The sequence below is a fragment of the Oreochromis aureus genome, linkage group 18 (genome assembly GCF_013358895.1).
Source record: "Oreochromis aureus strain Israel breed Guangdong linkage group 18, ZZ_aureus, whole genome shotgun sequence".
Classification (NCBI taxonomy): Eukaryota; Metazoa; Chordata; class Actinopteri; order Cichliformes; family Cichlidae; genus Oreochromis; species Oreochromis aureus.
In genome coordinates this window covers 16,661,361-16,687,940 of record NC_052959.1, presented here as the reverse complement: position 1 = coordinate 16,687,940, position 26,580 = coordinate 16,661,361, and the positions used below count along the sequence as shown (strand labels likewise).

The following is a 26,580-nucleotide window of genomic DNA, read 5'->3' as shown; positions in this document are numbered from 1 at the left end:
GCAAATACCTACATCTAGTGAATAATTTGGTCAGACCAGTTCATTAACACTTTGCAGGAACAGACAAATTCCACTGAGACACAGTTTGGAAATACTCCACGCTGCATGTAACGGCGTGATTTAGGATTATATATCTAATGAAGCACATCATTTCAAGGGAAAGGATAAAAGTATGACATTGCTTCAGGAATATTTTCACATCTAATTGTTGGTACACTCCACACTGATAATGCTTGTTTACTGTTACTGTTAATACTGTTTATAATTTTAATATGAACTTTCATGTTAACATCTGTCTTGCAGTGTTTCATAAATGTCAGTGTGAAAAACTAAGATATCTTTAACTGCAACCTATAGACTATCAGTGGCCTCAGCAGGATCTGTAACACCAGCAAGAAGAAGAACACCAATGTCTGTTATCTTTAATTAAAATATTGTTTTTCTGGGCTGTTTACTTGTATTAATTTCCAGCATTGTGCTATTTCACAAATGTCATAGATGTTGGCTGGCAATTCCACCTGACACACTGTAGAGAAAGATAAAAATATTGCCATATGAGGTTTGTGGATATGAATAAAACCAGATTAATATGTTTTACTTTGAAGTTGTAGTTTTTTTAATCATTTGCCTGTAAAGTAATAGCTGTCTTGCATTACTGAAATAACATTGACCTTGTGTTCCTGTAGATACTGGTGTTGTGGATGTCATTATAACACAGAATAATGACAGTATAGAAACCAACAACAGAAATACTGAATGAAAAATTGAGTTGCAGAAACTAGGACATAAGACAAGAGTATGATGCCACTACTAAGAAAAGAGTCACAACTGAAGAGAGATGTTAAAACCATGTAGCATGAACTACTTTGAGCATTTTAGGGATTTTCCTACACATCTATCTCTAGGCTTTACAGAGAATAGTACAAAAAGAAAATAGGAACTATCCATTCAGGTGCAGTTTTCTGGAAAAGAAATGCCTTGTTAATGTCAGAGGCCAAGTCAAAAGTGGCTCATATAAGAAGAGAATATCTGATCACACAACACATGGAACCTTGAAGCAGATGGGCTGCAGCAGCAGAAGACCGCACCGGGTGCCATTCCTGTTGGCTAAGGACAGGATACTGAGGCTACAGTTCACACGGATTCACCAAAATTGTACAATTGAATAATGAAAAAAATGTTGCATGGTCTAATGAGTCTTGGTTTCTACTGCAACATTCGTAAGGGTCAGGATTTGTTTTGGTGTAAAACAACATGAAAGGATGTAGTCCGCCTTCCTTGTATCAACGGTTCACGCTGATGGTGGTGTAATGGTGTGGGTGGTTATTTTCTTGGCACACTCTGGGCTCCTTTGCAACAACTGAGTACAATTTAAGCTCTACAGCGTACCTGAGTATTGTTGCTAACCATGTCCATTTCTTTATGGGCACAGTGTACCAATCTTCTTATGGCAGCTTCAAGCAAGACAGTGCACATGTCAGCATGGACCACCGTCTGAGGAGGGCTTCCAACACCTTGTTGAAACTATACCAGGAAGAATTAAAGAGGTTATGAACGCAAAAAGGGGGTCCAAGCCAGTACTTGCTAATTATGACTAATGCTAGTAGCTACTCAAAAATACTGTGGCTACGTCCCTGTGGTGGTGGAGGAGCTGTCCGGTCACGTGACGGCTGCCTGTCACCTGATTGAACCGATCAGATTTCAGCCGTGGCGTGTTGTCCCTGTGAAGCAGACCAAAGATTGTGAAAGAGTTTCAAATCCATAGCTACACGTAAGTCTGAGTTTAACATTTTATCCTTGCTAACGTTAGTAAGATAACTATTTAGAGTGAGTTCCGCTCTTAGTTTGAAAAGTAACGCTGCTTTAGCTCAATAAAAACACAGTTAAGCTGGACGAACGTAAATAAAAACAGATATTATGTCGACCTCTAACTAAAACCTTAAATTCTTCACTTGCAGATGAGAAGCTCTATTAACTGCACCTTGCCTAACGTGGTTAATTGACCAATTTGTGCTAACTGCCTTGTGTTTAACATCAATTTTCACACTTAGCAAGTCCAGGGATGGAGGATTGCACACTGGAAGACCAACTTCTCCTCCATGCTAAAGAGGGCAATTGTCCTCAAGTTCAGAGGCTCCTTCAGTCGAGGATCCACCAAAACAGCTCTCTCAACATCAACTGCAGATGTAAGCTGGTGTGTGGGGGAGGATGCTGTCATCCAGCTGCCCTAATGTCACATGTAACTAGAAAATTGCTAATTTTATTTTTTTTTTTTCTTCTTTTTCTTTCTCTCGCTGTAGCTCGTTCTAAAACCTGCTCGGGCTGGACACCTCTTCATCTGGCCTGCAGCTTTGGACACAGAGATGTTGTTGAGGAGTTACTGAAGGTGAGAGCAGTGTATGAGTCACATCATTACCATGCTTTTTGTGTTCAGGACTTGCAGCCAGAGACATTTTTATATTCACCAAATAAAGAATGCATTTGCAGGCAGGGGCTGATGTGAATTTGCAGAATAACCTGGGTGACACACCTCTGCATAAAGCAGCATATGCTGGACGAAAGGTAAGGATAGAAAGGGGAAAAAGTAATGCTTCCTTACAAGTCTGTAAAAGCGATGTCTGCACGGTAAATTGTGGTGTGCCTTCTTCTTCTAACCTAATGTCAGCTGGATCAGCTGTCACAGAAACACATAATATATTTTCTCATCTCCCACTGAAGCTTTTGAGTGAAATGTGATGGTCAGTTTTTTTTTTTTAATCCCCCCACCCCACCCTTTGGACCCTTAAGGAGATTGTTCTGTTGCTTCTGCGCTATGATGCCTGTGCCAACATAATCAATGGAACCGCTCAAATCCCTAAAGATGTCACAGAGGACGATGAAATCATTACCATGCTTGAGGGTATGAAATCATGGGAGCGTTTTTCTTTTTTTTTTTTAAATTTTTTTTAAACATCTGATGGCTTCTCATTACTGAAGATCAGCTGCCTTTGTTCTCAAGTACTGATTTGGTTTGTGCAGCTGCAGAGAGGAGAGAGGCAAGGCGGCATGAGGAGAAGCTTCTGGAAGCAGCCAGAGAGGGGGATATATCCACTCTGTCTAAATTGGTTAGTGTCTGACCTTTCAAAGAACTTTTGGCAGAAAATAGTATGCTTTAAGAGCATCTCTCCAAATTTCACACATTTAACAAGTGCCTTGGGGCCTTGCACACGCTTCAGTTGTCTCGCAGAGATTGTTGAAATGCACCACCGTTATTACAAATACTCTTTATACGATTCGAGTTCGGGGGGTCTGATGTTCAATCGCAAAGTGACAAATCCGAGTCCACAAATAAGATGGCATGTGGCAACTTGCAGTAAAAGCCAGTTCATGTTTTGTTTTTTTGTTTTAAAAAAAAAATCTCATTCTGTCTTGCTGTTTTTAAGATTGATCATTTAAATAGTTTTATGCATGTTTCAGATAGATGTATGTAAAAGGTTAACCTCATTTTCCTGCCTGTTGTTTCTGTCATTTCTCTGATTTATATCCCTCAGCTCAATGGGAAAGATGCTCCAGATATCCACTGCAGGGATTCAGTGGGTAATACGCCTTTACACTGTGCAGCCTACAGGGGGCAGAAGCAGTGCGTTATAAAGCTGCTCAAGTGTGGAGCCAACCCTAGTATCAAGAACAACAATGGTATATCACTTATCTTGTTCTCATCATCAGCTCCTATTATTCCGTCTGTTTAATTTGTTCAGCGGTGTTTAAAATGGTTGTTTAAGAATCACACGTTATTTTCTAAGGATGGTAAATACTATATTCCACCGGTTTTGTTCCTAGGAAGTGTCAAAAGGTGCATAATAATTTGTTTGTATGGCTGATGATTTTGCAGCTCAGACTGCATTGGACCTGGTTTGCACTGATGAACTGAAACAGATTCTAGAGGCCTATAAAAATAAGGTGAGCTCAAATGGCTGGTCTGTAATGTCTCATTCTCTTCGAATGATCAGGATGGGTTCTGCTAAGAACATTTGGCACAGCTGCACTACAAGTATGTGTCTTAGTCATGATCCGCAAAGAATGATACCTTTTTGGTTATTTGATTAATTAGAGTACTGTGCAGAAGTCTTGAGCTGCCCCTCATTTGTTTATATTTTGTTTCCAAGGAGCCAGACTTTTTAAAAAGTGGTTTTCAGCAATAGTTCTCCAGGCTTTCTGAAGGTTTGGGGGTTTTTTTCTGTTTTTGTTTTTTGTTTTATTTTTTTAGATATTAGCTGTTTTTTTATGAAGACATCTAACCCAAGGGATGAATTGGTGTTGTGTTTACAGATAAACAGTAATTTAAGTTATATCTTTAGGCACTTTGTTACTAGCAGCCTGTCACAAGAGGCATCAGTTGATCCCATTTCATTAGTCGGATCTGCAAAACATGTCATAGATAACAGTTTGACAGGCATAAAATAGTATTTTTTTTGTGCCAACAAAGTGATTCCCAAAGAGGTATAAGCTGAAAACGTGACATATCAGGAAAAGAAAATGAGGCGACTGAGCAAGTGTAAGACAAAAGAGAAAATGTCAGGACTAAAAAAGTTGTCTAAGCGCTTATGAACAGTTTCTAAAGGTTATGTTCTTAAAAAAACTGGGGAAAACCTGATACTGGACCTGGACCGGCCCTTCACTTTTCACTGAAGTCTCATCAGAAGTGGAAAGAAGAAGCTAGAAGGTTGGCTGTCAAGAAGTGTATCCTAATAAAGAGAAACCAGGAGAAAAGGTTGAAGTACGACTAGTTACACAGGAAGTGAACTGAAACTTAAAGGTAATGGGTCTTATGGGCTGATGGATCCAAATTCAAGTTCAAATTGTCATCAGTGTGTACGGAGGAGGTCAGGAGAGAAGTCCAACTGTGTCTACAGGTGTCTGTAAAACAACCGGGAGCCTCTGTCATGGTTTGGGGCTGCAATTCAGCCAGTGGTGTTAGAGGTCTTGAAAAAATTGATAGAATTAGGTACAGAGCAAAATATCGTCAGATTTTGATCCACCATGCATGAAGTGGAAATGTCTGATTGGCAACATACGTAGATGGTGCTCCATTTTGGTTTGTTTTTGATTTTGTTTTTTTAATCTGTCATGGCCTGACCTTCCCAGAGTCCAGACCTCAACACTATTTAAGTAGTGTGGGATCATCTTGGCGGAGAATGGAACAAAAAGTCCAAAGAAGAGCTTTGAATGTCCTTGAAGAAGCCTGGAGAAATATTCCTGAAGACTACTTAAAGAAATAACAGGAAAGCTTTCCTGAGAGAGTTCAGAATAAAGTTTGTCATACCAAATATTTATTTTACTTGTATAAACTGTTTTTTCCTTATATCCTGGATTTCTTTTACATTTGCACGATTCAATGCATTCAATAAATTTCCCCTTTTTATTAGCAAATTGTAAAGAAATTAAATGTGACTCGAGGCTTTTGCGCAGTACTCGTCTCGTCATTTTTTTATTTTTTTTTTACCAAATTTTATCTGGGAAAACTGCAAATCCAACCCAACTTGATGAAATTTACTGTGCTCATTTTTGTTTCTCACAGGGTTAAAAAGCCCATCACTGGAAACGTGTTCATAAAACCAAAAGGCACTTTTAAAAAAAATCTAAAGTCCATCACACTAATCACAGATACTGCAGTTCTCTGAACTACATGATATCAGCACTTTCTCTTTTCATATGTCTTTATGTGTTCACGCAGTTATGGTGACTGTGGGGGGAAAAGTCAGCTTTTATTAAGAATAAACACGTCCGTATCTGTATGTCTGATAATGCAGCGTTAATGTGGAGCAACACGTAGTCATGGTGCAATTCTTTTAAAAAGACGGCGCACTAATGCTGTTAGTATATTAAAAATGAATGATTCACACACAAACTATTCAACACTACTGATATTTCATTTTTCTTATAAAGGACATGAGCAGTGTGGTGCAGAAGATTGAAGGACCTCTTTGGAAGGTATCTGGATTTATGATGTACTATTATTAGGTCAGACCATGTTCAGACTTTGACCTTTACATATTTGATGAAATTGACTTTTTTCCACATTAAAGAATATTAGAACTTCTTTTTAAAAAAAGACCTATAGGAACTATTTATTTTTCTTTTGTTTTTCTTAACATGCTACACTTTAGTTTACAAGAAAAGTCATACCACTCTGGGATAATAATGATAATAATAATAATAAAAAAAGTTTAAAACTGATAATATTTGTTCTTCCTAAAACCATTTAAAGTAGATATGTAATGTGTAGCTTTGCTGCATGGGGTATTTGTTAAATTGTTGTTTCTCTGACAGAGTTCACGCTTCCTCGGATGGCGTTCCCACTGGGTTGTAGTTGAGAATGGAACTGTCTCCTGGTACTCTAGACAGTGAGATACTTTTATCAGCTGATTTTATAAAGCTAAACGCTATAGTATGTACATTTATAGTATTATATATTTCACTCTGTGTAAAATGTTGCTTATAATCCACCAATGAAATGTTTTGTTTTGTTTTATTTTTTTTTTAAAAAGAGAGAGAGGGGATATAAAAATAACTGAGATGAAATCACCTGTGATTGGTCAATTATACCGTTAATGCTTACTTAAGAGTGGTAACTGTTAATGCTGCTTTATCTTTCACTGTGCGTGTGTGTTTGTGTGTGATTTGTCTGCATGCTCTTTCATCATTTTTGTTTTGTGTTTTTTTTAGAGCTGATGCACTGGCTGGTGTTGGGAAACAGGGCTGTAAGTCTCTTTCACAAGCCTACTGCATGGTAAGTACTGGAGGTTTAGAGGTGTGTTTTCTATCAGTCTATATTACCCCACAGATGCTCAGTAAATACATGTTTCATTTATTTTCAGTTTGAAGCATGATGTTGAGTTACATCTATTGCAGCAGTGTAGTCATTAGTGATATCTTGTTATTCCAGGTCAAACCATGGGATCACTGCTTCTTCACGCTCAGGTGCTTCGATGACTCTGTGCATTATTTTAAAGTCCCCTCGCAGACAAACGCCGTGGCAACAAGAAAAGTGAGATAAAATTGGTCACCTTCTTTATGGACGAAACAGTATTATCTGTATGAACGGACTAATATGGAAATGTTGCCGGCATTTATTCTGTCAGAGATGGCTGGATGCTTTTGAAGAACATGCATCCTACTGCACTCGCCACGACACTGAAGAGGTGATTATAGATGATGCTGCGGGTGATGTTAGAGTGAGGAACCTTGAACAAGCGCTTCAGGTAAGACCGGGATCAAAAAGTAAGGTGATGATGATCAGATGGTTTATATCACTATTATATCGAGTCCAAAAAGTTGATTAATTTCATATCGACGTAGCATTTTCAAAAATTACATTAACCTGTGAACTGTGATGGATCACGCGCTGGATGAACTTCAATGTCATTGACCTTTGGGTTTGAGCCATATAGGATTTCAAAACCCTCAGTTTTGTTGAGTTTTACAGAGTTCTAGTGTTAAGTGTCTCTCTTGTCTAAAATTGTTGCAGGCAGCCAGGGCCTTCCAGCAAAAATTGGAGAGTGAAGTGTCAATATTTCTGTCCATGGCGAAGAATGAGGAGAATTATGGTCAGTGCTTCAGACATATCCAGTTATTACTGTCTCAAGATATTTTAGGAGAGTATTTTTAGGCTTGTTCAAAAATGATTATTCAGTCTGGTAAATGGCAGAAAATTATCAAGATGACTAACCATTTATATCATTTGCTGTGGAAAAAGCGTGTGCGGCTGAGATACCAGACCTCAATGCAAAATGTTGGATTTAATTTTGTTCTAGCAAATTGCAGCCAATTCATTAGCTACACCTGTTTAACTGCTCATTAGTGAAACTATCTAATCAGCCAGTCACATGGCAGGAACTCAGTACATTTGGGCATATAGACATGGTCAAGATAGCCTTTCTTATTCATCAGAATGGGGAAGAGAGGCGACTTTAAGTCACTTTGTGTGTGACAGGCTGGTTTGAGTATGTTGGAAACTGCTGATCTACTGGGATTTTCCCACACAACCATCTCTAGGGAGAGAGAAAATATCCAGTGAACAGCACTTCTGTGGGCAGAAATGTTGATACAGTACTGAAGTCCAGGGGAGAATGGCCAGACTGCTTTGAGCTGGTAGGCACACAAATGAACTAAAATAAAAACACTCAGTCCAACTAACTTATGGACAAGCGCATCTCTGAACACACAGCACAGTACAGTTCGCACTGGCTCAACAAAATTGAACAATTGAAGATAAGAAGACTGTTTCTGCAGTCTTGATTTTTGCTGTAACATTCATATGGTAGGATGAGGCATGAAAGCATGGCTACATCCTGCTTTGTGTAACCTTACCTTAACCTTAGCTAAATTAGACCCCATTTACCATGCTGCCCTAACGTATATAACAGGCTCACACTTCATGACTCATCGTTGCACTTTGTAAACCCTTGCTGGATTTACTTCACTCAGTAATTGAAGGTTGAAGCATTGGGGTATTTTTACATACAAAGCCATTCTAAGAAAATTGCCATCATATATCTACACCAAGTTCATTGCCCTCCACAAGACCTACAATCTCAGAGCCAGTAGCTGGCTGCAGTTTAAAGTGTCCCTAGCGAGCACAGAGTCAGGAAAGTTAAGTTAAGTTTTGCACTTTGCAAACTGTGCTGCTTCTCGTCTTGGCCAGGACATCCTCGTAAAAGAGATTTTCTAATCTAGTGCTGCTGGTGTAATTGTGTGGGGGATATTTTCTTGGCATTCTTTAGGCCTTTTAGTAGCAGTTCAACGGGGTACACATCTTCTGCTATAAATACACATGTACTCAGCGTGAATCGTGAAAAAAATGCCAATAATGAAAAGTTATGTCTAATATGTCTTTTTTAAATGTATAATATTGTGTACAGTATAAGCTAATACAGATACATTCACTTTATTTTTTTTATAAAGAGTTGGCTGGACCACTTCTGCTGAAAGCAAAAGAGACGAGTGAACTTTCCAGTGAAACATGTGCTGCTCTCCATCTGTGCCTTGAACTGCTGTCAAAGCAAGAAGAGGTAAGAGGAACATATTACTCTTTTTGGGGAGGGAAAGTTGAGACAGTCCATCATCTTTGGATGGATTCCACTACCTGAAAATCTATTATAGATTATTTAAAATAGTGTAAGAGTTTAATCTAATGCAGTGTAATCTGTGATTCTGATGTATTTTAATTCTGTCATCTGCATGCAATCTTCTGTAACCCCTCCACTTGATGTAAATAGAGGGTACTGTTGTAGATTAGCTGCAGCTCACTGAGCATGTATGAATTGTCCTCTCATTCATATACCCTCACCCGCATACTCTTCTTCTATTGGCTGAATAAATTATACTGACTGATTGCAAAATCCTTAAATCCCTCCCCCTTACGTTAGCTCCTTCACACCAATCAGGTTTGAAATGTGTGTGTGTGTGTGTGTGCGTATGCAGGCGCGTGCGTGTTCCCTGTCCACTTGTCTTGGTGGCTGTGCTGTGCCCTTGGGGAAGCACCAGAACAGCGTGGTAATCACTGGCACGTCTGTAGGAAGGACGTAGGAAAGATCCGCTTTTATGCTTAGGTCTGCATTCAGCCTGCAGATCAGTGCAGACGCACACACGCAGACACTCTTGGACTCGAATCCACACACTCCCGCTCTAGGGGGAAAGGCTGTGCGTTTAGCGAGGGAACTCAAGCGCTTTATATTCACTGGCTCAGCCGCAGATACATGTATTCACGCTCGCATAGTGTGAATACACTCTCGCATGCACGTTTCCACATGCCAGAGCATCCGAGAACGGGAAAAGAAGAGACAGCGACAGCACTTTTCTCTCGCATCTACACAGGTAAAACAAAACAAACAGTTGTTGTTGTATAAAATTTACAGCTTTGTCTTTTATTGTGAGCTGAACAGCCGGCTGTGTTTGCCATGGGCTGATCCTCTGTGACTTTGGCAAAAAGCGTTTTGAAGTTTGGCGCGATTTAATTTGATGTTTCTTAGTGTATTGTTGATTTGAGGGTTGGTCTGAGGCAGTGGCGCCAGCGAGGGCTGTTCATCAGTATGCGGAGGTCATTTCTGTGGATTTAATGATCTGAATTTGGAGTGTGAAACTGAGCGTCTTTGAAGTGCCACCGAATGCTACACTGCTCATTATAATGAGATCATCTAATAAAGTAATGAATTCTGTCAAGTAGGAGCATAGACAGGCATTGATTAAATTGCACTGAGGATGCATTTGATCTGGTAATAGATAAATGGAAGCATTCAAAGCAAAGATTTGTGGGTTTAACTATTTAGCCATTCTTTATGTTGCACCCAAATTATTTTCTTTCTTCCTTTAGCAGTTGATTTTAAATTATCACTCTAAAAATACTACTCTGTGCCTACTGTATGATATACACTTAGACTGCCTGAAAACCTGTAATAAGGCAACAGTCTTTCCTATGGAGACAAAACAAAGGACTCGAGTGTTCTTGTTAATTAAGCATGCATGAGAACCAATAAAACACAAGGATGTTTAATATTTTGCTATAAATCCTAAATATAGCAATATTGCACTGACTAAGAGTAATGTGTTCATCCAAATCTGGTACAACTGTCATGTCACTACGACTTAACCAGGCTTTTTAAATAAGAAAGCCGAGGACATTCAATGCAATCTCATCAATCAAACATTAAAACGTTCCAATAAAATAAACTGAATTAATTTCTGACAAACGAATGTGATATGAAGAAAATGTCTTAACAAGCATGGTAAATCTACTGGTGCCACGTTAAGCTAATGCTACTACATGTACTAAATGGATTATATTTTCTACAGTGCTGAGATTGCCCGTATTAAGCTGTATTAGCTCTAATCCCACATTTCTATTCTCCCGCCCCAGATGCTTCTGTTGGTCATACTTGTTTTCTACTATCCACAGTCCATGGTAGTATTCACATTCTGTTGTAACTGCACACATGTTTAATACTGAAGCATGTCACTTAATGGCTCAAAGGGTCTTACACCAATTAGAGTATTGTCCTTCAGAAGTGTAAATGTGGTCTGACCCATTTCAGCATGCGCTGCAGAAGTAAAGTATGCTAGTGGAAGTGCCACATTTATACAGTACATGTAGGGCACACTGTGACTAGGATGTGAGTATATGGCATATAAAGTAAAGAGAATTGTGCCTTTAACAAATGGGTAGAAAGCTTCATGAGGAGGTTTGACGACACTCACGTACAACAGAGATTTATAGGCCCCACTTTGCTTGGTGTTTGTCAGGCGGCACGATTGCCCCCCTGTCTAGAAAGCAAACAGAGGATTACAGTTTGAAACCACTTAGTGGTGATGTGCTGAAAAGCAGATCTGTCACTTTGTGTTGGTCTGACGTCAGGAATAAGGCATAAAGTACATTTATTTGATTGAAGTAATACGTTGTTTTTTTTCTTCTTTAGTCTGTCAGAAAGCCAACTGACCTTTAAAACTTTGGGGGTTGGTGTGAAGACAGTGTAGCAATTGACCTTTAGTTCAGCCATTGCCACATAAGTAACAAACCTCCTGTCGTATCCCACACAGGAGATTCTTTTACTGGCTTTGTTTCAGTAGTGGCTGGTGAGTGGGTATATATGGATGTATTCAGTGTATTTAGGTATGTAAACATGGTCAAGATGGTCTTGCTGACTTTAGAGTCACCCTTAAAGGTGATTTTAAGTCACTTTGTATGTGTCAGACAGGCTGGTCTGAAGGTTTCAGAAACTGCGGATCTACTGGGATGTTCCCACACAACCGTCTCTATAACAGTAAATTATCCAAAAAAGAGAAAATATCCAGTGAGCAGCAGTTCTGTGGTCAGAATATCTGAGATATCCAATTTTAGGTGAGACAGCATCCAATTCTGGCTCGCCTAAATTGGACAGTAGTAGATTGATCAGACCAAACATTTTTCCAATCCTGAGTTCTCCTGTGATGTTTGGGTGCTAGGGTCAGAACTGGGTGTTAACAACTTGAAAGCATGAATTCAGTCTGCATTGTATCCATGATTCAGGTTGATGGTAGTGATGTAATGGTGTGGGGGGTACACTTTGGGCTGGTTAGTACCAAGTGAGCATCATTTAAAGACTACCTGAGTATTATTACTAACCATGGCCAAGCCTTTCATGACCACTGTGTACTTTTGTTTATTCTGATTATTGGGACTGAGGTTCCTTTTTCCTTACTATAAAGGTACTTCCTTCACTCTAGTTGAATGGCTCCTTTGAAGCAGGCTTTCCAAATACGGTTGGATATAGAGTTAATGTTACAGTCCAATGTATAGAGCTATAATAATATTGCCTCTGAGGTTTGCTTTTCTTTAAACAAGAGAGTATATTTCAGCACAGAATAAAATTTTTACCCTTTGGGGTGCTGGCCAAGGAGAAGCATCCCTCCCAGGCTCCAGTAACAGCTACAGCACACAGCCTCAGCAGGGCTTAAAATAGCACTGTTTGTGCTCAGGCGAGAGGATGCAGTGAGAATGAAAGAGCTGGCTGGGATGGTTACACAAGTGTTCCATTCCTGGATGGGCTCTCACGCCAAGTGCCTGGGACAGGGAGTGTTAACACAGGCTCCTAGACAGGAAGAAGAGTCACCTTTAAACTGCAGTATATATTTATTAAATATGTTTGAAGAAAATAAAATCACAATTCAGCAGACATTCCCATTGCACAAACTTTAAAGCAAAAGTATAATGCTAAATAATTTTCTATTTTTATGCATTTTTAAATGATGCTGCATTTAAAGTCCTAACTTAGAAGAACATAGATTCAGAAACAAAGCTGTAATGGAAACATTAACCTTAAATGTAGGTGCCAGACTCAAAGACTCGCTGCCAGACTTGTTCCCTAGTGCAGAGGAAGGGAGAATATAGAGAGTGCTGAGAACTCAAAGGGGCTTTCTTTGCTAAACCTAGCTATGGATCTGATCAATGAAAAGTATATGTGAATTTTCTTTTAGCCACAACAGTAATTTATGAATCTACACCTGCAGCCTGCGGGATTCGTTACTGATCCGACCAGTAATTGGCCAGGACTAGATTAGATTAGATCAATCCCAATCTCCAAGATTACAAATGCACAGACTTTGAGATACATTCTTGCATTTACCAAGTGGTCTCAGGGCTGTCACACAGTCAAATCGTCATGTAGACAAGACTCTTAAAAACCCTTTTGGTCCTTTACGCACACTTTGACAGGCTGAAGCCAAATGTTCGACGTTACTTCTAATGTCTAATTGTTGAAAAATATGTGTGATTCTTTCTAATACTGTGTCCCCCTTGAGTTAAACCAGAGGGAACCAGCACAGGAATATAATTGTGCTTCTAATACAAATTACAATAAATTTGACCCAAGCTATCACCTTTTGTTAAATAGTCATTTTCTGATTTGCCAGTGCTGGCATTTCAATAACTGCCGACAGCTTCATCAGATCTTCATCTGACTACAGCAAAATAATAAATGATCTAAAGCTTATAGCTTCTGCAGACTTTCAGTTGTCTTATTTTTATCCATTTTCCATCACCAACCTCATGTAAAAGAAGGAGCTTATAAGTGTCTGTCATGTTACCAAGACAAAAAAGAGAAAGTACAGATAAGCTGGACTATAACTCAACAGAGGATGATAAATTTGAATAAACAATGTGTCTTGAAATATACTCATCAGTTATTGAAATGAATACATAGATCTCCAAATTTCACATTGCTCATGTCACTTTTTTGGATTTACATACAGTTTATTGGGATTTGACTGGATTTCAGTGATGCCTTTTTAAAGCCTGCAATTTCCATAATAACCCAGCTGAAAGTTGCAGTTCCGGTTGTGCTGACCCACCATTTGGCAATTGGAAACAATCAATGTTCATTACAAATGGCTGGATCATGGTCTTTGGAATAGGCATGCTATTCAGCAAATAAGTAAATGTGTCTGGGTTTTCCCTGCCTCTTTCCTGTTAAGTGTATGTGGCTGATTTGATCAGACTCCACCACAAAGGCATCTGAAGCAGTTTATATTTAAGTCTTTAAGCTGCGAACTGCAGTAGGGCAGTGTTCAATCATATAATCATTATATATATATGCAGCATAGTAGCTGATGTTTTTGAGAGGATTTTTTTAAATTAAAAAAAATTTACTAGTTTTCTTCCAATCATGCCTTTAAAGGAAATATTAGACATCATGAGACTCTGTCTGACGCAAAATCACTCGTCTAAATCTTCTAAATGTTACGTTTTTTTATTCATGTTGTTAATCAGACAACATCCTCGCAGACTAACACACTTAACCACACGTACACGATTACAGTCATAAATTGTTACCTAGACATTAAACTAGACACATCAGTAGCTGTTTCTTTGCGCATGTCTGTGCGCTCACCTTGTAACACATCGGGCACTATAAGAGGTGACACAGAACTTTTCATCTTTAATCGAAGATACTGACCTTGTTGTCCAGTCTCAGATCTGCAGTGTGATTTGCAAGCTCCTGTTTCTCAGCTGCCTTCTTCAAGGTGACACTGGACGTTTATCAAACTGGGAAGGCTGTGTTCCCTTTTTTTTTGCAATAAGTTACTAAACTGAATCTACAATGAAGTAAAAGGTGTTACCTATTTTTAAAGAATATGTTGCTGTTAAAGCTTTAGTGTCATTTTTGTCATTTTGTTAGAGGCTGTGGATTTTTGCTTGGTTTTCGACTCCTGTTGGTAAAGCTTGAACATCAGCAGCAGTGGACAATAGGACAGACTAATCTGGGCTGTCATGCAGTGGCCTGGCTCAGGTTCCTTTGAAGGGACACTCAATCCTGGGCTTCGGAGCTCTTTGAGACTAGGGTGTTTGGTTCAGCCTGGAAGAAACTAGATCTGTGGGCAGGGTTAAAACAATGACCTGCAATCAAAACCACAGACAGAGTGATGTTTGATTGACATCAAAATATTAATCTGCTTGTTCCGCTACGATCATCGCATATTTGAGAGCAATGTTTTTCTGCAATAAAATATTTGGTTAGTATCTCTGGGCACACTCTCTATGGTCGCTTAACCTTCTGTCTGGTTGTCCTGTGTTTGCAGGTGTGGAGCCTGAAAGTAGAGCAGGAAGTGGAGAAGAACAAAGCTCTAACAGAAGCCTTGCAGACTTTGGCAACTGAGAACCACGAGCTCAAGCAATCCTTGAGTAAGAGGCAGAAGTCCTCCAACCTTAGTACCCTCAGTGAAGATGACTTCTATGATGCCGTGTCAGGTCAGCAGCCTCTTGGTAGAAGTAATCAATGAGTGTGTGATTATTACAAGAGGGACGCACAAACCAAGTACATCAGTATAGTATGTCTTGTTGGTTGGAAAAGATAGAAAATACAAGTGTTATTTTCCACTGCTCTAAAACATGCTTACCATGAAATGGATTTAGAAATGAGGCAGGTCACGTTGCTTTTTGCAGATTTCTTGTTGTAAATTGCATTTTAAAAGAGCAAAATTATATATTTTTTTCTATTATTCTGCTGAAAAACTCAGTATACAGAGTAAAATATACAGTGTACATTTCAGTACATTGTAGAGTCCTATTTAGCAGCACTTTCCTTTTTTGTTAGATTTTGTGTGAGTCATCAAACTGCAGGACAGATATTTCATAATTGAAGCACCTGAGAAATGACATCTTCTGGTAATTGGATTCATACTTAAATAGAACTTTTCTACTCTATTTGAGTGCTCAAAAAGACTTCTTACTACAAGCCTCATTCACTAATCCACACACACGGGTGAATGTGTGTCTGTGCCTAAGAATTTTATCTATTAGGCGTAGAAAAAATGCCTATGAATTACAACCATCCATCCTGGGTCTTTCCCTAAAATTTCCAAGAGGTTTTAGTCTGGGTTGTGAATTCTTCTGAAGCTACTCCAGCATACCCTGTGCTTTGTGCTTTGGGTCATTGTCATAATGATATGTGAATTATCATTCTAGTGTCCGCTCAAGGACCTCTCTGCATCCACCTGCATTCATCGATTAGTCAGTTCTTCCCAAGAAGCACCTCCATAAATTAATGCTGCCACCATTCTAGTTTATTTTAGGTATTCAGTGTGTAGTGTTCACCGTCACTTAGTGCTTGGAGATCAGTTTTTCTTCCATCAGACTATAAGATCTTTTTCCTCACACTCTTCTAAATGCTGTCTCATGGACAGATGGTCATCCTCTAGAATGTGCAGTGGACTATACACTGCCCTTCTTGTACTTGTTACTTAATTTAGCTGCACAGATGCCTCTAAAAAATAAAAGAGAGAGAAACCTGGTGGTTACAAATGTTCTCCTGTGGAAACACTGATCATTAGAAATAATTTTACACTCTGCCCCTGATCAATACTGTTCCACAGCGTTATTGCAGAGGTCTGCAGAGAGGTCTTCATGGCTTGGTTTTTGTCCTGATAGGTAGTGTGATTTGAGGCACCTTTTTATATACACAAGTGTATACTTTTCACAGTTATGTCTGGTCTATTACATTTTTCCATTACAGAAAATAAGATTGCAGACATGTTTAAAGGATAATCAAAACTAACAAGATGCAACTGTGTCACCATGAAGGGCTGAATTTCTAAAGCAACTTTTCCTTTCTTTTTGCTTTACTTTTAGCATTCTGAACTGCCACAGAGCAAAGACTGATGAACAAAATTGCAATTTTAGTGCATGTGCGCCTCTGTTCATATAGAGCATGCTTATTATGCAGTGTTATATTTGCTTCTCCATCCATGTAGGTGGATGAGAAATTCTTTCAGCACATAAGTCAGAATGCAGTACGTGAACGCACAATAAGCACCAATTTCACTCAAGCGTATTCTGCTTCTCTTATTCGTCTTTGCTTTGTGATTCTTGACAGTAATGTCAGTGACAGTGCTTTCTAGGGGGAAGAGTACCATCCCAGTGAACACAGTGCAAACAAATGTTACAGGAAGCGAATCCTTTGTGTGGCCTCTCATTGGAACACAATCCTCAGGTGGGGTTTTGCATGGCAGCAGGGAGGGGGAGTTTGGAGAGGAACTCGAGCTTATTTGCAGATAGTAAACTGTTGAGGCTGGAGGCTTTTTTCTTTTTTTTTTTCATTTCCCGAGCCAGCTACTGGAACCTGTACGTGCAAGCGGTTTGGTATGACCTGGCATCTAACCCTACAGAGTCTGAGTCGGAGCACTCGCTGAGCGGCTTCCTGTCTGTGGCCAGTTACTCCTGCGAAGAGGACGAGGGGAGAGACACCCCCTTTCTCAACACCCTCCGCCGTCCCAGCGCGTGCAGGGGGCCTTCCGGAATGTCGGGGGAGGGTAACCATGGCAACCAGCCATCCCAGTGCAATGGAGTTAAGCACAGGTGAGCTGGGACTTGTTTCAGTTGATGATGTCGTGCTTGTTTGCTGGATTAAATGATTGCAAAGAGTGGAAAATACAAAGACTTCCAAGGCTCAGTGCTCGGCATTCGAATTGTTCACTGTTTGCTGTATGCGAGGCTTTGTTGAAGTTGGTGATAACAGGATTCGGTACGGTGTATGTTTACTTTGCCAAATGATGAAAATTTTGTGGATATGATGACAGGCTGCAGACCTCAGTCAGCAAGAGGATAGGTCAGTGGACAGAGCTGGTGTAATGGGATACCAGCTTTCCACCCTAGTCTGTTTTTTCTCATCAGGTGTTTGTGTTTTTTTTTCTCTTTGCTTGCTCGAGCATCCAGTCCACAGAGAATAGCCTGTTTTTGTTTTTCCTGACAGTTCCAACTCTCCAAGCCAACAGTCGTTTCAGTACTTGGTGCGTCTTGCTGTGTTGTCGTGAAGATTTGACACTCTCTCTCATTTCCGTGGATGCTGATTCTGGCTTGGCCTGTCTTCCTCAGTCCAACTAGTGATCCATGAATAATTAAGCATGTGCTGGCTCAGAGTAGAGTTGGAGAAAAGGGCTGCCTGGCTAGCTCTGTCTGCATATGTGTGGGCTCGTATGTGTTGTACATGAAAGATTTATGAGGTGTCTGTTTATTTGAAATTAATTCTGTCATTCAAAGGATGCCCGTCAATGATTGCCTGCAGTCTGGTGTGGTTTTTCTCTATGTTGAGCCATTTTGCCATGAATTCTTTACAAGATTATTATTAAGTTTATTATTAAGTTTAAATTAAGTTTATTTAACCAGGACATGCCTTTGAAATCAAAAACTTTTACAAGAGAGAGACCTGGAAAGGAAATAGCTGTAAAAACATCTCAAAAATACAACATAATATACAATAAACAAATTGCAATAATATAAAACCTTAGTAGCCTCTCAAGAAAACCATCCACAGGTCCCCACAGTAATCGATACAGGCATGTTTAAATTTAAGTCTTTCTCTAAATTATTCAATGAAAACACAGTGTTTCAATTATCTGTCAGAACTCCAAATACACCACTTTAATATATTATTACTACCACGGTGTTGTAGCTGCGTTATCTGTTTGTATATGAAATAATGATTTGAAAACTGAGCACAGTGCCAGCTGTAAGATGTTTCTGCTTCAAAGTAGTTAAAGATTCGCTTGTATAGCACGGCACACCTCACTTCCAGGTGGGCTCATGTTTCAGCAACCTCAGCTAACCGGCACAGTGTCCCTTAGATGCATTTTTAACTGTATTTTGGAAATAATCAAAGATAGATGTGAGCATTTTCCTCCACATTTAAAGCTAAACATGTTAAATTTTTAGCACCTCTATAAAAAAAATAATATTCAAGAGCCTTATGTAGATAAAGTATAAAAAGAAATCCATCCATGCTTTAATAAATCTTGAAGCAGAGGCTACTGGAACAAAAAATAGGCCAGGAGTATGGTCTGCCATGCATCACTGCTCTGCTCATCCTACAGATGGAGCAAACCCCCACCCCCCACTCCCCGCTCACTGTTTATTTAGCTGAAGTAATGGCTTTTATTTGTGTGTAGTTGGACCAGCACTCTTTTCATTTTTTTTTCTTTAAACAAGGACACCATCTGCCTCCAGCTACCTACCTGTAAAAGAGTCCATACTGCAGATGCTGGCAAGACTGCAAGATGAACTCAGTGACCAAGAAAACAAAAACAAGCACATACTTTAATCTAATTTGCATCTTAGCTTTCTTATGTGAAGTTTCCAGACAACTGCATATGCAACAAGAAAAATTAAAGGAAAGCGTATTATAGTCAGCGTGCACACACACACACACACACACAGCTGTACATGCATTCATGGGTATTGCATGAGGTTGAACGGACCAGCTGAAAGCTTACAGGTATCAGATAACCCTTTTTCCCAAATGGTGGGTCGAGCTAAGTTGTCTGCTCTGACGCTTTTAAATAGTGCAGCTTCGTACACACAGGAGACAGATTTATGTGTTTTTAATGTGTGCTTTACCAAAACGTGAAGGTTTTAGAATTTAGCTCAGTGCCACATTTTAAAAGAAAAGCTGTTTGGAGTGTGGATGAGGCCAGATTATCTAGCATGAAGCCACAGTGTTTGCCTGCTTTGAATTGCACAGCTGAGACAACAAGCGATGTTGTAATTTTCCATATGTTAATAGAGCTGGATCATGTGATACAGGAACTCCTCTCTGTGTTTACCCCTCTTTTTGTTATTCATATTGCTTTCACACAGAACATCTCTACCGGCTCCCATGTTCTCCAGGAACGACGTGAGCATCTGGAGTATCCTGAAAAAATGCATCGGCATGGTGAGAACACATCACTCTGTCCAGCAGATGTTTTGTTTTATTTTCCTTGCTGTGTTTTAATGTAAATATGAGCTTTTATAATGTAGATTGTTGAAATAGAACCAGGATATGATATAAAAAAAATTAGGATTTATGAAAAGCGAGGGCTTTTTTTGAAGTTGCTTTTATAAAAAAGGCAAAATGTGAGACAGTATAGTGTAAAAGAAGTGTAGAGGTGGGGTTTGATCATCCTCAGTCTAATCAGCCTCTCTGTGCTGCACAGAGAGTTCAGTTCATTTTCCCCCCAAAAAAGAGCTGAAAGCCCTTGACACTTACCCCTTTTTCAAGGGAGACCTGGCCAGAAAAAGCACACCATTACATGGTTACCAAAATGATCAAATTGGGTATAACAGAAACAGACATGGGATAACAAAAAACAGAGCAAATTGGGACAAACATAAACAAAAACAAAAAAAAATAGAAAGCTCAGGTTATGAATAGTAGTGCTAAACTCTTAAGTTACCGAATCATTTTGAGTTTAAACTCTTCCAGGGAGACCAAAAAACAAAAGGCCTTTTTGTGTTCTGAAGGTTTTCCCATAAACTTGAAGAATGCTTTTCTACCAAGTACGGAAAAAAAATCTCAGTACACAAAAAACATAAAATTCACCGAGTGAATAAAATATACAAGTGCTTTGGTCTCCTTAGGCTTAAGTCTGCTAATAAAGCAGAAACCATATCATGTTTGTCCTAGTAGTCTTTTTTTATCTTCTCTAACTCTTCTTTGCAGGAGTTATCAAAGATTGCCATGCCTGTGGTATTTAATGAGCCTCTGAGCTTCCTCCAGCGGCTAACAGAATACATGGAGCACACCTACCTCATCCACCAGGCGAATGCCACAACAGACTCTGTCGAGAGGATGAAGGTACCATTCTGGCCATATATCCTTTCTTCAGTAAAGAAAACCCCCCAAAACAGATCCATTTTTAATAGTAGTGATGCGTTTAATTATCTGACTGGGATCAAATCACTATCCTCTCATTAAAGTGCTGAACTATTATTAAATGAGTGCAGAGAGGCTGTGGCATCTCGGCACTATCAAAAATTGAGTTAGTTGCCTGTAATTTGATTAACATAAAACAATGCTCCGTGTAGTGTGTTGCAGCATTTGCTGTGTCAGCTGTAGCGTCACAGTGGGAGAGGACTGGGAAGCCCTTCAACCCCCTCCTGGGGGAGACCTATGAGCTAATCAGGTAAGGCAGCAGACTCATCAGTATTAGCGCACCTATACACAAATCAGCTTTTGTTTACTGTACACGTGTATTTTTGTTAATGAGCTTTGTCTTGTATCAAACATACACCTGCTTGCCATCAGAGACGATTTGGGCTTTAGGTGGATGTCTGAGCAAGTAAGCCATCACCCTCCGGTTAGTGCCTTTCATGCTGAGGGCCTCAAGGAGGATTTTGTCTTTCATGGTTCCATCTACCCCAAACTCAAGTTTTGGGGGAAGAGCATAGAAGCTGAGCCCAAGGGAGTTATCACGCTGGAGTTACCCAAGTGAGTTCACACTGAAGACTGTTTTATAAATCTGTTCTGATTTATTTTAGTAAGGAATTGTTTTTTTCTCCTTTGCTGAGTGCTTCTTTGTCTCTGTAGATATAACGAAGCCTACACCTGGACAAACCCCACCTGTTGTGTCCACAACATTATCGTCGGTCAGCTTTGGATTGAGCAGTATGGCAGCGTGGAAGTGCTCAATCACAAGTAAAATATTTATTGCAGTGTTCTCCGTATCTGTGAAACACATTTGCATGCACAGAGACTTGGATGTAGGAATATATTTTTCCCTTGCTCTGCAGAGGAATGTTGATCTACTTTATAAACCTTAAGCTTATTGATCATGGAAGCAGAACTGGGACAGTCGCATGAGCAGGTTAATTAATGTTTGAAAGCTTCAGCTCGCAGAGGGAGAAAAGTGAAAGAGAATTGGTAAAGAGGCTGTCATTTGCTTGCAGAACCGGAGAGAGATGCAGCATGACGTTCAAGCCCTGTGGCCTCTTTGGAAAAGAGCTGCATAAAGTTGAAGGATACATCCTAGATAAAAGGTATCTTCATGAGTTATTGCTGTTTAGTAATGCCTGTAAGCAGTAAGTCAATTTGTCATAAAGTGTTTCTTTGTGATTTACTTTATAATGTATATTAAAGTGGCGCAGTTTATATTACACGATGGGAATGTTAGCGCTTGGTATTATCTGCACCTAAAGCTGTGATTTATTAATATCTCATCTTCTTATGTTTGCAGCAAAAAGAAGCTCTGTGCAATATATGGCAAATGGACTGAATGCCTTTACACAGTAGACCCTGCGACTTTTGATGCCCACAAAAAGACAGAAAAAAAGAATCCAGACGAAAAAAAGGGCAACAAACAGGTACCATGTTTGACTGCTTTCAAAGGCGCCTTTGTTCCGTCTCCATTGGTTTCCAGAGTTTAGGGCACTGGGCTTGTAGCTTTATTTGTTTTTGATGATCCCCTCCACCCCTTCATACCTTTTCAATATTTCACCCGGTAAACTGCTGAGGCTACAGCCCAAAGTGTTTGTGCTGCATTTTAGAACCAACAAACTCTCCCAGTTCAAATGTGTTAATATTATAAGGTGGATGTAAATCCTCATAAAGCAAAATGTAATTATTGTTGTATTTGGTCTATGTCACTTTTTCTATACCTTTATCATTAATGACATGGTGCTGGAACTGCTCATGTTAGCCACCCTGTGAGTGTAGCTGTGCATTGTTACTGTTTAAAGTTCAATTCACGGTGTTTAACTTGTGTTTTATGTACACAGCTTTGTCCATTTTGGTTAGCTCACTATTACCCTTTTTTTAACTACTGGTAGTTTCCATTTTGCACAGGTGACTGAACTCAGCTGCATCTTCCACCTGTAGAGACTGCCCTCTGGTGGTTTGTGCTTTGCAGTGCACACCACCTCAGTACAGCGTTGTCTGTATGAAAACAAAGCAGAGCATGTGTTTTATAGAGAGCATTGAAAAATCATGCTACTGGGACTTTACAGTAATCTAACTGTAGATTAGATATGTAGTCCCCCATAACTGAGTAATCTTGAACAAGTAAGTTCCTGAGTATTTTTATGAATTCCTACAAAGTGCAGTAAACCAGAACCTAAATTTGGTTATTTAGCCTTAAAACGGCTCCATTTGCAGATCCCAGGAATCTTTCATAACTTGTCACAGTTCTATTTATTTGGTCCATTTCAGCTACTTCATGTTGCTGCATGTAATATGTTTAGATCAGGGCTCTGTGGGAACCAACTGGTTGCCGGACTTCTTGTTCTTGTCACTGAAGACAGTTCCTTATGACACTGGGTGAACCTTAAGGGAATTTTCCATGGTGCAGAATGATCTCAGGCATGGGCACTCAGGCAATCAGACACTGTGATTTTTATGCATAAGCCATCATTAAATCCCTGCAAATAACATGGTCTGTGACAATGCTGCACTGTTGCCTGCAGACATTCATCATTAAGGGAGCCCTTTAGCGGCCTGCCTTCTGTTGGGGTCATGTCTAGAGCACCTCCTTTTTGTCTGCAAGTACTGCTTAAAGAGCACATCTGAACAAACTGGACCAGATTGTTCCGGGGTACCAATATTTTATTCTGCCAGCAGCTGATGGCGCTGCTGGATTTCTTCCAGTTTCACAGGGACACCTTGCTTTCGCTGTTGCACTCAGTTTCTACATTTGTCTGCTTGGGAGAGAAACATCTTATATTTATGATTAAGCTGTCACTTCTACAGCAACTTTGTCTTTTTAATGATGCTTTCACTACGCAGTTTTTTATCCCAACCCAGCTGTTTCTGTTTCAGTTAATGATTTCAGGTCAACCGACATATCATGTTTTTACATCTAATTCTTCCTGTTACATAATACCTGTTTTATGTGGCAGAGCAGAATCTGTCGACTGTGTTGTATTTTAGTCTGTTTAACAACGTGGAAGTTTCCTCGTGGATTCATCCATTTCTTAACAGTCTATCCAGTTTGAGATTGAGGAGGGCTAGGAACCTATTACAACTGTCATAGTGTGAGATGCAGGGATCACACCGGACAAGTCAAAGTCTGCCGCAGGGTGCTAGCAGGTTTGAAACCAGAACCTGTGATAACCACAGCACACCCATGCCTCCAACTGACTTGCAAAACGTCGTACCGTGGAGGATATATCGAATAGCTGGCCAAGACAAAAGTTATTATACCATACCATATCATCCTTATTTATAAAACACTTTAAAACAACTACAGCTGACACAAAGTGCTGTACATTAGGACTAAAATACATAGATTGTAAATAAAACAAGTTAAAAAGGTCAAATAAATAAAAGAAAAACTAAAAGAAAGTGTAAAACATCAGAAGTACTTGTGTTTCTCTGCTCTGTACTGTATATGTCTTTCTCTGGGGCCTTAGACCAGTGTCGACGAGGAGCCTGAAGAGACTCCTCCACGTGATACTGAAACTGTGCAGGTCATCCCAGGCAGTGAACTCGTCTGGAAAATAACGCCACGCCCGGAAAACTCATCCAAGGTACAAAAGGAAATAAACGTGACATCGGTCAGATCAGTTTTGAATATTTCGTTTTAAGTTTCTTTCTTGTGTGTATGCGCGTGTTGCAGTTCTACGCGTTTTCGACATTCGCCATGCAGCTAAACGAGCTAGACAAGCGCATGGAGGGCGTCATACCTCCCACAGACAGTCGCCTCAGACCTGACATTCTGGCCATGGAGAAGGGAGACATAGGTACAGTGTGTGATCTTGATTTCCTATGCTGAGCCCGCTGAATGTAATCTGTGGTGGTATTCAGTTTTCTGTATCCACGGCTGTTAGATCTGGCAAGTGCTGAGAAGAAGAGACTTGAGGAAAAACAGAGGATGGCCCGGAAGAATCGCACCAAAGCAACAGAGGAATGGAAAGTGAGGTTAGTCAATGAGAAATTCAATTTAAATCGATTGTGGGTGGGCATTCACTGATTGCCTCCACGTTGTCTTCTGCTATTAACTATGCATTTCACTTATTATAATTGAAAAGGAACGCTGCACTTGGCCCAAGGTTTGAAGCTGCGCTTTTTCTGAGTGTTATTTTTCTCTCGTGTGAAGTGCTGCACTACACTACACCACACCACACTCCTCAGGACAAAAAAAAAAAACTGCATGTTTTTGTTGCTTCCCTTGGTGTGTGTGTGTTTTCAGACTATGTCACATAAAGAGTCTGGTGTATAATACTGTTCAGCTTTTTAAAGTTGTACAACGCGGATGAAGCCTTGCCATCCACTTGTCTTTACTTGGTGTGTGTGTTATATGTGTCATTCTCGTGTGTATTTATTTAATCCTTTTGTTATTTCCAAGTGCTGTGCTCATACTAAATCTTCTTGCTGTTCAGGTGGTTTCAACAAGGACCCAACCCACACAACAAAGCTCAGGACTGGCTCTACTTGAAAGGCTACTGGGACAGGAATTACTCTCAGCTGCCTGACATTTATTAATAAGTTAAAAAACAAAACAAAACTACATGCATTCATAGTGTACAGATTTCTCACCTTTGGACTTCATCTGCTATACTGGGGGTCATAAGCAACTATGTAATAGAGTATAGAACAACAGCTAATGTGTTGGTGTTCGGTTTGAACCCAGAGACATATAATCCTCAGTCGGTCTGTGTGAGTAATAAAGCACAATACTTTGTTTCGCTTATTTATTGTGGTTCTTGTTGACCACTTAAGATACTGGCATGTTCTAAAAAAAAAAATCTAGAATGTATTTTTAGAAATATTTCGTGTTAGATAGACGGACTGTTTAAATAGCAAGCTGAGCTCTACTGTCTGTAGTTTTTCCATAATTCATATTTGGTCATGAAAACATTTTCCTCATTAGCTTCAGCATCGAGAGGAGTGATGATTCTTAAAATCACCTTTGGCTACGATTGACACTTGTGCACACATACTCTTATGCAGTGCAAAGTATTAAAATAGGTCATTTTGGTATATCGGCCTCTGTTTTCACTTCCTGTTATGAGTGCTGCAGATATTTAGTGATTAACTGAATGTGTTACATATTTGCCTAGTTTCTAGGCCTCTACAGTCAAGTGAAACTGTGTGTGTAGCTATTTCTAACAGTGTATAAGAAAGATGGCCAGAAATATGACAATAAGACTTGTGTTTGAATATCTGATGAAATAAACCCTATACTATGTACTGTATAGACGTGTATAGCAATTAACAGCATTGCGTAAGTCTACCTGATTCTGTAAACATAACTTTTTTTCCTAACTATACTAAAGCAGGGACGTTGGTTCTTCAATTATGGATTTGTGTGCGAATGTGTTTGTGTAAAAGTCTTGATATAGATTAGAATAACTGGTGATCGTCTTAGTACTGTGTGCACTGATATAACTGAAATCCAACTCTCAAACGCATGTGCATCACTACAACTATGCAAGCCTTACCTCCTTTACAGTTAAGCACTGAATATTCATTTACTCATGTAACAATAGCTGCTACATGTATACATTTTAGATGTGTTATCACTCGTTTAGTTATTTAAACAGAATTTCTATTGTTGCTAAATAAAAGCTTAATGTAAACTCGACGTTGTGGTTTTGTTTTGTGGGTTTTACCATTAAAAAAAAAAAAATCTTGTGTACATGGTTATGGTCATGAATGTTACATTTGCTATGACTGAATCAAGCAAAAAAATAAGATAATAATAATAATAAAAATAAGTTCTCTTCTCTTCTATTCTCTTGTTTCACAAAGCAGTACAACAAATATAAAAGTACACGGTAAATGAATCCACTACTCTCCAAGAAAATAGAGCATGTTTGGCATGTTT

At 39.5% G+C, this 26,580-nt stretch overlaps 1 protein-coding gene across 7 annotated transcripts; it reads left to right on the top strand.

Annotated features, from left to right (window-relative positions):
- The first annotated feature begins 1,647 nt into the window (after positions 1–1,647).
- LOC116316972 (oxysterol-binding protein-related protein 1-like) lies at positions 1,648–26,330 on the top strand. 7 transcript variants are annotated; one of them, XM_039601666.1, is made up of 28 exons: positions 1,648–1,771; positions 2,052–2,186; positions 2,301–2,386; positions 2,488–2,562; positions 2,788–2,899; positions 3,019–3,104; positions 3,531–3,675; positions 3,872–3,939; positions 5,926–5,970; positions 6,310–6,383; positions 6,706–6,769; positions 6,926–7,027; positions 7,122–7,241; positions 7,508–7,586; positions 8,944–9,050; positions 15,088–15,256; positions 17,173–17,362; positions 19,637–19,712; positions 20,481–20,615; positions 20,846–20,943; positions 21,066–21,248; positions 21,348–21,455; positions 21,707–21,796; positions 21,994–22,120; positions 24,164–24,280; positions 24,370–24,493; positions 24,581–24,671; positions 25,133–26,330. In XM_039601666.1, the coding sequence occupies exons 2-28, from the start codon at positions 2,063–2,065 to the stop codon at positions 25,233–25,235; spliced, it is 2,898 nt and encodes a 965-aa protein (XP_039457600.1). In that variant the 5' UTR covers positions 1,648–1,771; positions 2,052–2,062; the 3' UTR covers positions 25,236–26,330. The 7 variants fall into 7 exon arrangements, with proteins under 7 accessions (XP_039457600.1, XP_039457602.1, XP_039457603.1 ...); XM_039601667.1 differs by having other exon boundaries at positions 1,735–1,771; positions 2,056–2,186; XM_039601668.1 differs by lacking the exon at positions 2,488–2,562.
- Positions 26,331–26,580: the final 250 nt, after the last annotated feature.

What these genes read in the sequence shown, in the direction of transcription:
- LOC116316972 (XM_039601666.1), top strand. Translation starts at nt 2,063, where the DNA reads ATGGAGGATTGCACACTGGAAGACCAACTTCTCCTCCATGCTAAAGAG. An exon ending in TGCTGTCAAAGCAAGAAGAG is followed by an intron (nt 9,051 to 15,087) that starts GTAAGAGGAACA and finishes CTGTGTTTGCAG; the next exon opens with GTGTGGAGCCTGAAAGTAGA. An exon ending in TGAAAAAATGCATCGGCATG is followed by an intron (nt 19,713 to 20,480) that starts GTGAGAACACAT and finishes TCTTCTTTGCAG; the next exon opens with GAGTTATCAAAGATTGCCAT.